The sequence below is a fragment of the Solanum verrucosum genome, unplaced genomic scaffold (assembly GCF_900185275.1).
Source record: "Solanum verrucosum unplaced genomic scaffold, falcon-dt-bn FXZP01000008.1, whole genome shotgun sequence".
In the NCBI taxonomy this organism is placed as follows: Eukaryota; Viridiplantae; Streptophyta; class Magnoliopsida; order Solanales; family Solanaceae; genus Solanum; species Solanum verrucosum.
The window spans coordinates 1802604-1815217 of record NW_026020195.1 but is presented as its reverse complement, the minus strand read 5'-3'; the positions used below and the strand labels follow the sequence as shown (position 1 = coordinate 1815217).

The 12614-nt window shown below is 30.7% G+C and overlaps 2 protein-coding genes across 2 annotated transcripts; one reads left to right on the top strand and one right to left on the bottom strand.

Annotated features, from left to right (window-relative positions):
• Nucleotides 1-361: 361 nt before the first annotated feature.
• LOC125829717 (cytochrome b5) lies at nt 362-3977 on the bottom strand. Its single transcript, XM_049508909.1, has 3 exons — nt 3826-3977; nt 994-1060; nt 362-898 (listed from the first exon to the last, which is right to left on the bottom strand). The coding sequence occupies exons 1-3, from the start codon at nt 3910-3912 to the stop codon at nt 651-653; spliced, it is 402 nt and encodes a 133-aa protein (XP_049364866.1). The 5' UTR covers nt 3913-3977; the 3' UTR covers nt 362-650.
• Nucleotides 3978-9978: 6001 nt separating this feature from the next.
• Nucleotides 9979-12460, top strand: LOC125829901 (probable UDP-arabinopyranose mutase 1). Its single transcript, XM_049509123.1, has 4 exons — nt 9979-10328; nt 11189-11439; nt 11564-11732; nt 11827-12460. The coding sequence occupies exons 1-4, from the start codon at nt 10017-10019 to the stop codon at nt 12181-12183; spliced, it is 1089 nt and encodes a 362-aa protein (XP_049365080.1). The 5' UTR covers nt 9979-10016; the 3' UTR covers nt 12184-12460.
• Nucleotides 12461-12614: the final 154 nt, after the last annotated feature.

The following is a 12614-nucleotide window of genomic DNA, read 5'->3' as shown; positions in this document are numbered from 1 at the left end:
AAAGAGCAAAGTTTTATGAGTTACCATTTTACTCGAAAAGTTGAGCAGTTTCTTGAATCATTTGCTTAAGAAATCTTCATCTCTGAACAGATATTTCCAATCTATGTTATCTGTCTTTTAGGGATCATTTGGTGTGAGGGATAAAAAATAATAGTGCTGGAAAAAAATTTCTTATCTTGTTTGGTTATCATGTTTGGAATAACTTATCCCACCATTTATATTATAGTGATGGGATAAGTTATCTCAGGATAGCTAACCCCCAAGATAACTTGTTCCCAACCAAACGACCCCTAAGGTTTTGCCTTCAATTGGTATCATAAAACTCGAAAATGCAAGCTGACCAGGACAGTACTAAAAGATATTAAAAGGGAAGAAAGTAGATGTCCTTTCTGAGTGCTTTATTATATATCCTCAAAAAGGTAATAAATGAAAACTCTTTATCAACTACAAAATGATAGCAACTGTATATTGAAATGCCTATTTGTGATAATTTGTGGTTGAAAATTTCCTGTCATCTCAAACAGTAACAAAAATGGGCATTCAGCAATATCATGTCCCAAATTCCTGGACCTCCAAAGATACGACGAAAAAAAAATTCAGTCTATGTTGCACAATATTACTAACATCTAAGATGGAATATCGAACTGATTTTACTTCTTGCGTGTATACAAGAAGCCAACCACCACAGACATGCCAACAACTGCTACTGGAACAAACCAATATTGCTTAGTAACTTCCATAAACTTCTGAGGAATATCTTTGCCCGCCTTCTTGACAATCTCAAGTTCGGGGATGGAAGAGGATGTTGTATCAAGCTCCCCAATGAAGAATTTCTCCATAAGTTCTCTCGCACTTTTGCTGTGTCCAGCATCTTCAAATTCATCAGTGGCATCTTGTCCTACAAGAAAATGCATCATAAAAAGTGAGTCCTGTTTATTTCACTATTTTGAGCGTGCAGTAATTTTAAAGCAAAGAACGCGATTGAATTGGTACCTGTAACACCAAGTAGAACATCATCTCCTCCTGGATGTTCGTCTAAATAAGATGAAACATCATATACCTGCATGCACCATGCAAACAAATTAAGAATTTGAATCAGCAAAATGGAGAATCAGGTAAACTAATAAAACTTCATCTATATCAGCTCAAATGCTACACGGCATTGTTCTGATGCAACAACACGACTATCAACAGAGCAAACATAAACATAATTTCCATGCCATCTCTCAGTCATGGTAGTAAAGATATCTTAGAATGTGATTTCTGAGCATGGCCCTTGAGCAAACAAAAAGTTATCGTGTTGCAAATAGATTTTTGTTAAGAGTACCAGAGAGATCATCAGTCTCACTTGGTGGTGGTGTTGCAATTTCAGAACTATCTTATTTCTGGCAAATCGCGGCCAAGGGCATAGAGTATGTTAAGCCATATTAACGTCTTATTAAAATTGAGGCTGACACAAGAACGTGGTAGTACTAAAGAAAGAATATAAATAGCCTATGTGCAAGCACAATAATTTGGAACTTGGATGAAGTTAAACTAGCTCAACTAACTGCAAGAGGTAATTATCAGGAAGTTCAGGCTTCATTAAGAGCAGCTATGGAATTTAATTGTAACAGTGTTTCAGGTTTTAATGTCAAAATATATGAAGACGATAATAGCCTATTTAGCCAGCATTTGGAAAGCCAAAAGTGCTTCTTCTTCTTTTCAAAAAGTGCTTATTTAGAAAATCGAGGTGTTTGGCCAACACTTGGGGGGGAGGAAATAGTGTTTTTGAATAATAGCAGAAGTTGTTTCTTAAGAAGCCAAAAGAAGTATTTTTCCCCTTAGGAACATTTGTCAAGCATACTCAAATTAATTAGTCAGACAAAACTTGATATTATTCAAAAGTACTTATTCAAAAAGCACGATTGCTATTAGTCTGAGGCCTTGAACTATACTAAAGAGAAAAATGTCCAAATCATAAGACACAACATGTATGAAATTAGTCAGCTAAATATGGAAACAAGCAGATAAAAACTATGAGAAAAGCATAGATTGAATAACCATTATTACAACTCCTCTAAATACCGTGCAATGTAACGTTGCATAAATTTTTCATAGCATTAGAGATTTATGTGTGAGCACAAGTGAAAACTAAAGGGAGCCATCATCACCTTACCCCCAAGAAAGTCATTGAGTTAGTTTTAAGGAAGAAGCAAATTCTCAAATTGTAGATATTAATCAATGGAAACCTTTAAAGCCTGCCCCGATGCAACCACCTTTCCACAGATCACAAAGGAGAAAGGTAGTGGATGAACTTTTATTTGCCCTGAACCATGTCATTTACAGCTCGTAGTGATTAACTCGCTCTATGAATAAACTTATAGGCTCCTGTTGCATTACTCATTACATTAGGGAGCATTCAAATCAGGATGTGTGATGATTATCAGCAGTCTTCTTAGTCTGATGTATGATTCTATATGTTTTTCATAATCTTCATTTGTCTAGCCCTGGTGTCATGTCAGTACTCAATCCTCATTACATCATTAATCTACCTGATAACAACTAGAAAAGACCGGTGATTATCTTCCAAATTAGCAAGACAAAATCTCTACCCTATTTTTTCTAACTAACTCGCCCCAATTCCAATAAGAAACCAAATACCGTCACTACCCTCAAACAGCTGACACTTTCCCGTCATTATGCTTAGTACAAAAGTAGCAAGGTGGCTATGTTATAAAAATCCTTTCTTTGCCTTCATGCACTCATGTTGAAGGTGTGCAATATGCACGTGGGTTCTTAGTGCGAAAAACTAGATATACCCATAGCAAAGATAGTCAACAATGATCAAGACTACATTATTTTCTACTAAGTCCATTATTACATAGTCATTAGAGGACATTTGAGATACCGTCACTACCCTCAAACAGCTGACACTTTCCCGTCATTATGCTTAGTACAAAAGTAGCAAGGTTGCTATGTTATAAAAATCCTTTCTTTGCCTTCATGCACTCATGTTGAAGGTGTGCAATATGCACGTGGGTTCTTAGTGCGAAAAACTAGATATACCCATAGCAAAGATAGTCAACAATGATCAAGACTACATTATTTTCTACTAAGTCCATTATTACATAGTCATTAGAGGACATTTGAGCCCGTCCCATTCTCAATCCTATACACTACAGTCTCAATGAACAAAGGCCAGTCTAACCTAACACTAACCAGATACATATGATAACATAACATTCAGACGCCTAAACGAACTTCAACATGGCAAACAAGTCAGATAATTAACATTAAAAACAAACAAAAAAAACTTGAAAGTAGCATTTGGCAACTAAAAAAGAATCATAAATCCTAGTAATTAATATGTCATTCTGAAGAATAACTAAAACTAGTTTATATAAGGCATAATACTGAATACATAAATAGATCCTTTAACTTGACCTCAACTAGCATTTATGCCCTCCAACTTGAGTGTAAACAAATACGCACTTATACTTGTATAAAGTTGAACAAGTACGTCTACCTGATAAATTCTCTACATATTTATAACTACCTATTTGCGCACACCCAAAGTTAGAGGGCATAGTTAAAGATCACGTTTATGTATTATGCTTTTATAAAAAGACAATCATAACCACTTTGAATCCATCAGAAAGCACCTAGGAGAATATTCAATCAATCACATTTACAATAAGAATACATTCCAAAACACCATCAACAAAAGCAAGAAAAGGGCATCAAAAAGCTCAAAAGCAGATTAAACCCAGAAAAGAAAACACCCAAAAAAGCAAATTAAACCCATAAACAGTAAAAAGAAAGAAAAAAAAACCCAAAAAGCACCTTGCCGTCAATGACAACCCAACAATCATCCTTAGTGTTGTGCTCAGCGGCTTCTTCCATTGTGACTAACTTCGTTAAAGTTGGCATCTTTACTTGCAAAATTTCTCTCAAAAATCTGTGCCAGGAGTCAATTATCTTCAAGTTTGAAAAGGAGAGTTTAAAACCCTAATCAAATCCTTAATTTCGTGGGTTACTTTCGGGTCGGGTCGGGTTGAACTAACTAAATCCTTACCTTTGGGTCGGGTCGGATGGGGTGGAACTAACGGAATCCTAGTTTGGCTTATCGATTTTTATGTATGCTACATCGTTATTGAATTAATAAGATATTGATTGATTTAGTTTGATTTAACAATCATTATTGGTTAACCGATTTAACTGATATAAAATCGAAACCATCATTATATTGAGGGAAATACGAATAAAACATGTTATCCATTTATTATATATAAAAATTAAGCAATACATTTCTGAACATATAACCCGTTTATTTAATAAATTTTCAATTATATCCAAATTGTTAATTCAATAACCCGATAACAACCCTACCAGCTATATAACATACATCAACTCAACTACATTGTATGATTCAGTCAGCTAAATTATAATAAGCATGTGAAAAATACCTTTGAAAAATCCAAAATGATGACATTTCACCAATACCATTTATTTATTGTTATGTCAACACCTATCATTATCAACTATTAATGTTATCGTTGACGCCATTATAAACCACCATCATCCTCTAGTCTCAACCATAATTGTCGTTGTTGTCTATCACTATAATCAGTCATCACCATCACTAGCTATCATTTACAATCATGCTATCAACTAGCATTAACAACAACAATCGATCAATATAGACAATCACCGCAATTAATCATTACTATTTATTGTTATTATCGTTCTTATTCAACATTGTCATTAGTTATCATCTATCACAACTATTAATCGTCATAATGATTCAGACATCTAAATCTTAATAAAAATAAATTTGACCATATGTTAAAATCCACACACTTTGATCCCTCATATTAATGGATCAATGCTAGGTACAGTCCATTTCTTCTTTGGCCCAATGTGAAAGTCCATAGCAAATTCCATAGATTTCAGTAAGTGTTTCAAAACTATTTAAAATTTAGCCCATTAATGAGAAAACAAATTTTGAACAAGAATTTTGGCTAATACATCTAAAAAATATACTTTATAAAATTTAGTTAGAGTTCCAAATATATATAATATAAAAAAAAAGATTTTTTAGAGTTCTATTTTCACTATTTGAACTTCAAAGAAGCTTACACCATTTTATGATGGGCTATAAGATTCACTTGTACCTAGAGACGAATATATGATTTAAAATTTATTGATTTTCTATAAATCTCAAAACAATTTTTTTAACAAAGATTAAGAGAGTTTTTAAATCTTATTTTATTACTATTATGTTTCCAACAAACGTGTTTTATTTATCTAACTAACAGATTTCTCATTATAAATAAAGAATTAATCATTTTTATCGTGCATAGTTACGAATTACGAGCAATTCATGAACAAAAATCTTTCTTTTTATAACGTACCTTTCTTATTTTTATTTGCCTTTTTCTTTATTTTTTTCCCTCTTTTTCTGGCTTTCCCTAATTATTATTATTTATTCTTTTTCAAAAAAAGGTTGCATGCAAAAACACTTCATGAACATGTGAAGACATGTTAAAAGAAGTGTAGAAGACGTGCAAATAATTAGATGTGAAACAGTCAACATGTGAATTTATTAATTAAATAATACTTTATAGTAAGTTTAGGTGAAAAATAAATAACTAATGTGTTGTTTTCTAAGTGGCCATTTGCTGTCATGCCACGTTATTTTTGAATTGTCAAATGTTCATGTATGAAACCCCCACCTCTCACACACTTTCCTATTACTCTGTAAGGCCTAATTGATGTGATATAGTTATAAATTTTTAAAAAATATAAAAAGATTATTACAATTAATGTTTAAGATTATTTTTTCTCAATTTTGATATAATGTTGATAATATTATTATATATTTGACAAATAAATAAATATATCACTGTCTTTTAGGTTGACTAATTAAAAAAAATGTGTTATATAAATTGAGACAGAGAGTCGAAGAGAGTAATGAAAAGGAAACATTATTTTACATTATAGTTTATGTAAAATTATGAGACGGATTCAAAAAAAAATAATAAACAAGTGGAAGTTTGATTATCATGACCACAACAGCTAATGTATTTATTTTTATATAGTAAAATGTTTGAATTGTGATTCCAACATAAATTTTGGGACTACAATTTTAGAATAAATTATGGAATTATCTTATCTCATTTTTTTGTTTGTTTTTTAATCGATATCTTATATTTATATTAGAGTTTGATTAAATCTAAACACTTTTAAGATGATTTTCGTTGTATAGGTTATGCAACACGAACTATTAAATCATTTTTCTTATATAAAAAGTCATTTTTAGTGTTTATTAGCTGTCTGATTAATTAGTTATTGCCTAAGAAATGCATGAAAATACTAGTGCTAATTAGATTAAGCTAATAATTAATTATAGGGTTGGAATCTTCTCAGTTACTTAAAAAGTCATTTCTAGTGTTTATTAGCAGTACTGTGATTACTGCTAAAAATGATAATTAAGCTATATTCTAGGATTGGAATCTCTCACTAATTAAATAAATAAAAGTGTATTTTCTTAATAGATTATACTTTTATATGTGATAGTCGCATACTTCAATATATTATCAGAACAGACAAATGCGAATTTGATTTGAAGATCACCATCACCTATTATCAAAAGAAATTTCACTTGTTTGGACCATCAAAAAATTAGCTAGGTCTGCACAGGAAAAGGAGCGCGTTGAATAATAAATAAATAAAAATTGGTATATACGTTATATCTTTTATTTTCTTTCTTATTTATCTTTATTCTTGACTTGACTTAGATACTCTATTCGTTCAAATTTATTTGGTAAAAAAAGGGGACTCAACACAAAATATAATTAAAAATGAAAACTTATAAAACTTTTGATCTTAAATATATCATGACATTTACTTAATTTATTTTTTTACTAAGGATTAAATAAATATTTAAATTTTAAATATAAAAATATACCAAATTTTCAGAAATATTAACTAAAAAAATCAAACAAATTAGAGGGAAAAGTACTTAAATAGATACATGCTTGCCTAACAGAGACATTTAGATATGCCAAACCTTTTCACTTTCTAACTTATGTGAAAACTGAACAGTTTGACTTCAAATATATGAAAAAAATTAATAGATTTTTTAATTAAAAAAAAATATTATATTGATTGGGTAACAATAATTTGAATTCTCGTAACATATGGAAAAATAATTAAATATGTTCGGCTGTTTTGAAGATAAGTTATGATAAAATTAGCTATGATACAATTAGTTATTTTATAATATTATTTTTTAATTGATTGTTTATTTTGTTGTATAAAAAATGCTATGTATTTACTATATTTTAAGAAAAACATATTTATTTACCAAAATATCTTTCATCTTATGTTGTAAAAAAAATTTAAAAAAATTGAGAGAGTTTAGGAATATTTTCGACACTTTTATTGTTTTATTCGAGGATAACTAATTTTGGTTATATTATTTTATGATATGACAAGTATAAAATAGTCTCGACTTAAATTTATCACACGTTGTGTGACACTCTAGTATTATTTTTTAAGAATCCTTTTGTATAGGACATTTTTCCAAAAAAATATTTGATTATATTTTGAATAATTTGTTTGTATAAATGAAGTTTTATTGGAACAATCGCATATATTTCAAAAGTTTTATTCTATTTCCGTTATTAAAAAAAGTCCCTTTTAGAAAAGTGCTAAAAAGATCAAGTTAAATCAATTTTTGTTTTTGAAATAAATATCATAAATCCTTTTCTTTTTTTTTGTCCAAATGGGGTTCATCTATGTAGAAAAATACAGTGAATTTGTCCTTAATTATGTATTTCTTAACGTTCAAACTCTCCTTCATTTACTTTCTTTTTAATTTTGACTTAATTGGAACTTCGAACGGATTATGAATAAAATTTATATCTCAAAAGTAAGATTTGAGAAGAGTAAAATATATACATATAGAAAATATGTTTTCGATAGATTTTTGGCTCAGAAAAAATATTATTGAAATTAGCACTTCTAAGTTATTGCCTACTTATTAAATCAACGTTATATATATGCATGTATTTTTCTCTCATTCTTTCTCTTTCTAGTTCAAATTAATATATGAGAATTTGATTTGAATCAATCAAATAAACTTAGATCCCAATCTAGTTGGATTAGATCTATAAATCCTTTATAACTATTTCAATATATATATACTATTTGTTTCATTTAAATACAATTTTGAAGGTAAATTACAGTTCTCTTAAAACTAGGGGATCTATAAATTTCTGGCACTTATTAATTTAGTTATTACCCTTATATAAAAATGTAATTAAATATCTAATTTCACTAGAAGACTACAACTAAATAACATATTTATTAAAAATGTGACAGTACGGTGCACTAAATTCTCGTTATGTGCCGAGTCTGGAGAAGGATCAGACTATAAAAGTTTATTATACATAGCTTTATCCTATATTTTTGTAAAAAACTTTTGCTTTATGCGGAATCCTTTAAGTTAAACTATTTTAGGTAAATTCTCGTGAATTTTTAATGATTTTTTTTTAAAGAATTTCATATCATGTGATTTTAGTTTTACTACCTAATCCCATATCAATACTTCTCATGTGATTTTATGTATAGACAATTACATGTGAAAGTTTGTGTAAAGCATGTTCAAACAATATTTAATTATGTCTTTATTTAAAAGCAATAAAAGTTACATTTAATCCTAATTAACTAATGCAACTTATTACTTTACGTACATTAACAATTTTGTAAAACATTAAAGATTAGTACAAATAGACTGTTGCATACTATCTCAAAATATATATCTTAACCAAAAAAATAAAAATAAATTTTGACTTCCCTACATATAATTACAATAGATTATGGTGGATAAATAATTTAAATATAAGAGATCTAAATGTCCAACATAACTTATTCACTATGTCAAGATCTCATTAACAAGTTTTTCTTGTTTGGTTGAAGGGATTAAGGAGGTTATTTCGGTTTAAAGTTAGGATTGAGTTTATTTCATATTTAATTGGAGATATCAGTTAAAATTAGTATTATTTTTATACCAAAGCTATAGACCATAGTATAACGCATTCAATATAGAGAAGGTCAATTAAGTTATCTATGTTATAAACTAGTTTAGTTTCAAGATTGTAATTTTACAATATCTTGAATTATTTTTTTAATTAGTACTAACAAATTATGTCTTTATTTAGATTCATAGGATTCATTTAATGCATTTTACTGTACACAGATAGTAAGTAACTTTCTATTCTTAATTTAAAATATAGTATTAAAATTTAAAATAAAGTTATTTTTGACAAATAGCTCTTACTTCCAAAATAAAATTTAATTACATATATTAATTAAAAATTTAAAATAAGTATCGCGAAAAAAGAAAAGGAAAGATGCAGCAGACCTAATCTGAAAGCATGAATCAAAAAGTCAATAGAATTTATTCTCACCAAATTTATTTATTATTTTTCTAATAACTAATACTAAGTTACTAACAAAATTTGTCTTTATTTAGATTAATTAAAGATTAACATTTAATGCAGTTACCATAACAGACTTGGTACTGAATGAGACTATTCCATTTTTAACCAAATGTCTCACATTCAAGCGGTCAAACTCCAATACAGATATTGAACTATAGATGAAAAAAAAAAAGCATTTAATGCATATCTTTACCATTAATGGACGTGGTACGATTGCTCTTTTTTTTAATAAGAGTTCTCGAATTTGAATAGTTAAACTTCAATACGAATACTAAATACCGTGAAAAAATAAAATAAAAAACATTTAATGCATTTTAATACTACCTTTCCATGTTTTGAAACACATACATGTACATACCAAGTGGGATTCAAGTAATATTTTAGTCAACACAAATAACTTTTAAAAAAAAAAAGGAAAAAACTACTCTTTCTTCTTCTACAGTAAGTAGTATAAATAGGATACAACCCTTCACTTCTCTTTACTCAAAAAAATCAAAATCTACAAAATTCATAGAGAAATTAGCTATGGCAGCAGCAACACCCCTGTTGAAAGATGAGCTTGATATTGTGATTCCCACAATAAGAAATCTTGATTTTTTGGAGATGTGGAGACCCTTTTTTCAGCCATACCATCTGATTATTGTTCAAGATGGTGATCCTTCAAAGATCATTAAGGTCCCTGAAGGATTTGATTATGAGCTTTATAATCGAAATGACATTAACAGGATTTTGGGTCCTAAAGCTTCTTGTATCTCTTTTAAGGATTCTGCTTGTAGGTGTTTTGGGTATATGGTGTCTAAGAAGAAGTATATCTACACCATTGATGATGATTGCTTTGTGAGTATTTCTTCTTTCTTTTTTTTCTTAAAGATTTTTTTTTGCATTGATTTATGTTTATGGTTATGTTTTTTGTGATTGTTTAAGTTTGATTTGTGGTGGGGGTGGATAAATGTTGGATCTTGGTAAATTTTGAGGTGTTTTTTGAGTGTTGGAATGTTAAAAATTGGATCTTGGTGGATTTTGTGGAGGTTTGAAGTGTTGGAAGGTTAAAAATTGGATCTTGGTGAATTTTGAGGGGTTGTAAAGTGTTGGAAGGTTAAAAATTGGATCTTGGTGAATTTTGAGGGGTTGTAAAGTATTGGATTTGGGGTTTTTCTAGGGTTTATGATGACCAAATTTGGGAAATTTAGTAATGTGATTTGGTTATTGTTATGGATCTCTTATGCTGAATTGTGTTTGGTTATGCCTTTATTTTGTTTTAGTTTGTTGTGGGGAAGGTTAAAAATTGGATCTTGGTGAATTTTGAGGGGTTTTATAGTTTTTTTTTGTGTATTCATATTCTCTGTGTGAAAGTTTTGATGGATCTGTATAGTTTTTATGTGAAATCAAGTGTGGTGACAGATCTTACTCTTTTGTACCATTAAGACTAGGTCTTTGGCGTATGTTTACACATAAAAGAGGTTGTTAGATTTGTAACGAAAGTTTATGCTTTGGCATTGTTTTGTTTCTGCATTCCTGTATAGTTAAATGTTGTAAGGATCGAGATTAATGTTATATTTGTTCTCTACTGGTTGAGGCATTATTTGAATGTTTTATTCGAGTATTTTGTTTCAATGCCTTGATTTAAAAAGCTCTAGCGCTAAAGAGTATTTCGGTTGTCTTGCCCACAAGCTGAAATTTTATCTGCTGATGTGAAGGTGGCCAAAGACCCGTCTGGCAAGGATATCAATGCACTTGAGCAGCATATCAAGAACCTCCTGTGCCCATCCACCCCACACTTCTTCAACACTCTGTATGATCCATACAGAGATGGTGCAGATTTCGTCCGTGGCTACCCTTTCAGCATGCGTGAGGGTGCTCCAACAGCTGTTTCTCATGGACTGTGGCTCAACATCCCTGACTACGATGCTCCCACACAGCTTGTTAAGCCTCATGAGAGGAACACTAGGTATGTACACTTTTCATGAGCCAAATTGTAGATCTTATCTGATTACTCGTAGGATTGAGCTTATCTAGTTTGCTATTACCTTTGAAACTATACTTATCCAATTACCATTAATATCTTGTTCCAGATATGTTGATGCTGTCATGACGATTCCAAAAGGCACTTTGTTCCCCATGTGTGGAATGAACTTGGCATTTGACCGTGATCTCATTGGACCTGCAATGTACTTTGGTCTCATGGGTGACGGTCAGCCAATTGGTCGTTACGACGATATGTGGGCCGGCTGGTGTACCAAGGTATGCATGCATACTTCCTATATTTCCTTGAATCGACATTTTGATGTTTTATGAAGCATTGAGAATCTGACGTGAAATATCATCAAATTTGTAGGTCATTTGTGACCATTTGGGACTAGGAATCAAGACTGGTCTGCCCTACATATGGCACAGCAAAGCCAGCAACCCATTCGTTAACCTCAAAAAGGAGTACAACGGTATCTTCTGGCAAGAGGAGATCATACCCTTCTTCCAGGCTGCAACTCTTTCTAAAGAGTGCACAACCGTTCAGCAATGCTACCTCGAGCTCTCAAAGCAGGTCAAGGAAAAACTTTCCAAGATCGATCCCTATTTCACCAAGCTAGGAGATGCCATGGTCACATGGATCGAAGCTTGGGATGAGCTCAACCCTACTGGGGACAACTTGGCTAAGCTGTCTATCGCCGATGGTCCAGCAAAGACTAAAAAGTAGATGCTATTTATAGCTTTTGCTCATTTTCTTCGACGGCTAATAGACTATGAGTTAACTAGAACTGGATTTTACTTGTTTATCAATTTACTTGTTTTAATTTTGGTTGAGGATTTAGGTTTCATATTGCTGCTGCTGCTGTGGTTATGTGGAGCAGCTTTTGATTGCCTTCTCTGAGACATCATAGGAGTATTTTATTTTTATTTATATAAGGCTTAGTTCCAAACTTTGAGATCTTCTAATATCAATAAAATATGGCTTAGTGTTTTATGCTTTTAAATCTCCCATTTTTTTCTTGTCTAGTTTTGTTTGAAGTAAGTTGAACATTGACATTTTGATGTCTGCTGATGTTTTGGTGTTATCATGCTGACTAAAAATATTACCGGAACTTAAATTGAGTATAACTAATACAGAATATTCATCCAATCAAAAAT

What these genes read in the sequence shown, in the direction of transcription:
- LOC125829717 (XM_049508909.1), bottom strand. Translation starts at nt 3,912, where the DNA reads ATGCCAACTTTAACGAAGTTAGTCACAATGGAAGAAGCCGCTGAGCAC. An exon ending in GGGTTGTCATTGACGGCAAG is followed by an intron (nt 1,061 to 3,825) that starts GTGCTTTTTGGG and finishes TGGTGCATGCAG; the next exon opens with GTATATGATGTTTCATCTTA. An exon ending in TGTTCTACTTGGTGTTACAG is followed by an intron (nt 899 to 993) that starts GTACCAATTCAA and finishes ATTTTCTTGTAG; the next exon opens with GACAAGATGCCACTGATGAA.
- LOC125829901 (XM_049509123.1), top strand. Translation starts at nt 10,017, where the DNA reads ATGGCAGCAGCAACACCCCTGTTGAAAGATGAGCTTGATATTGTGATT. An exon ending in CCTCATGAGAGGAACACTAG is followed by an intron (nt 11,440 to 11,563) that starts GTATGTACACTT and finishes ATCTTGTTCCAG; the next exon opens with ATATGTTGATGCTGTCATGA. An exon ending in GGGCCGGCTGGTGTACCAAG is followed by an intron (nt 11,733 to 11,826) that starts GTATGCATGCAT and finishes TCAAATTTGTAG; the next exon opens with GTCATTTGTGACCATTTGGG.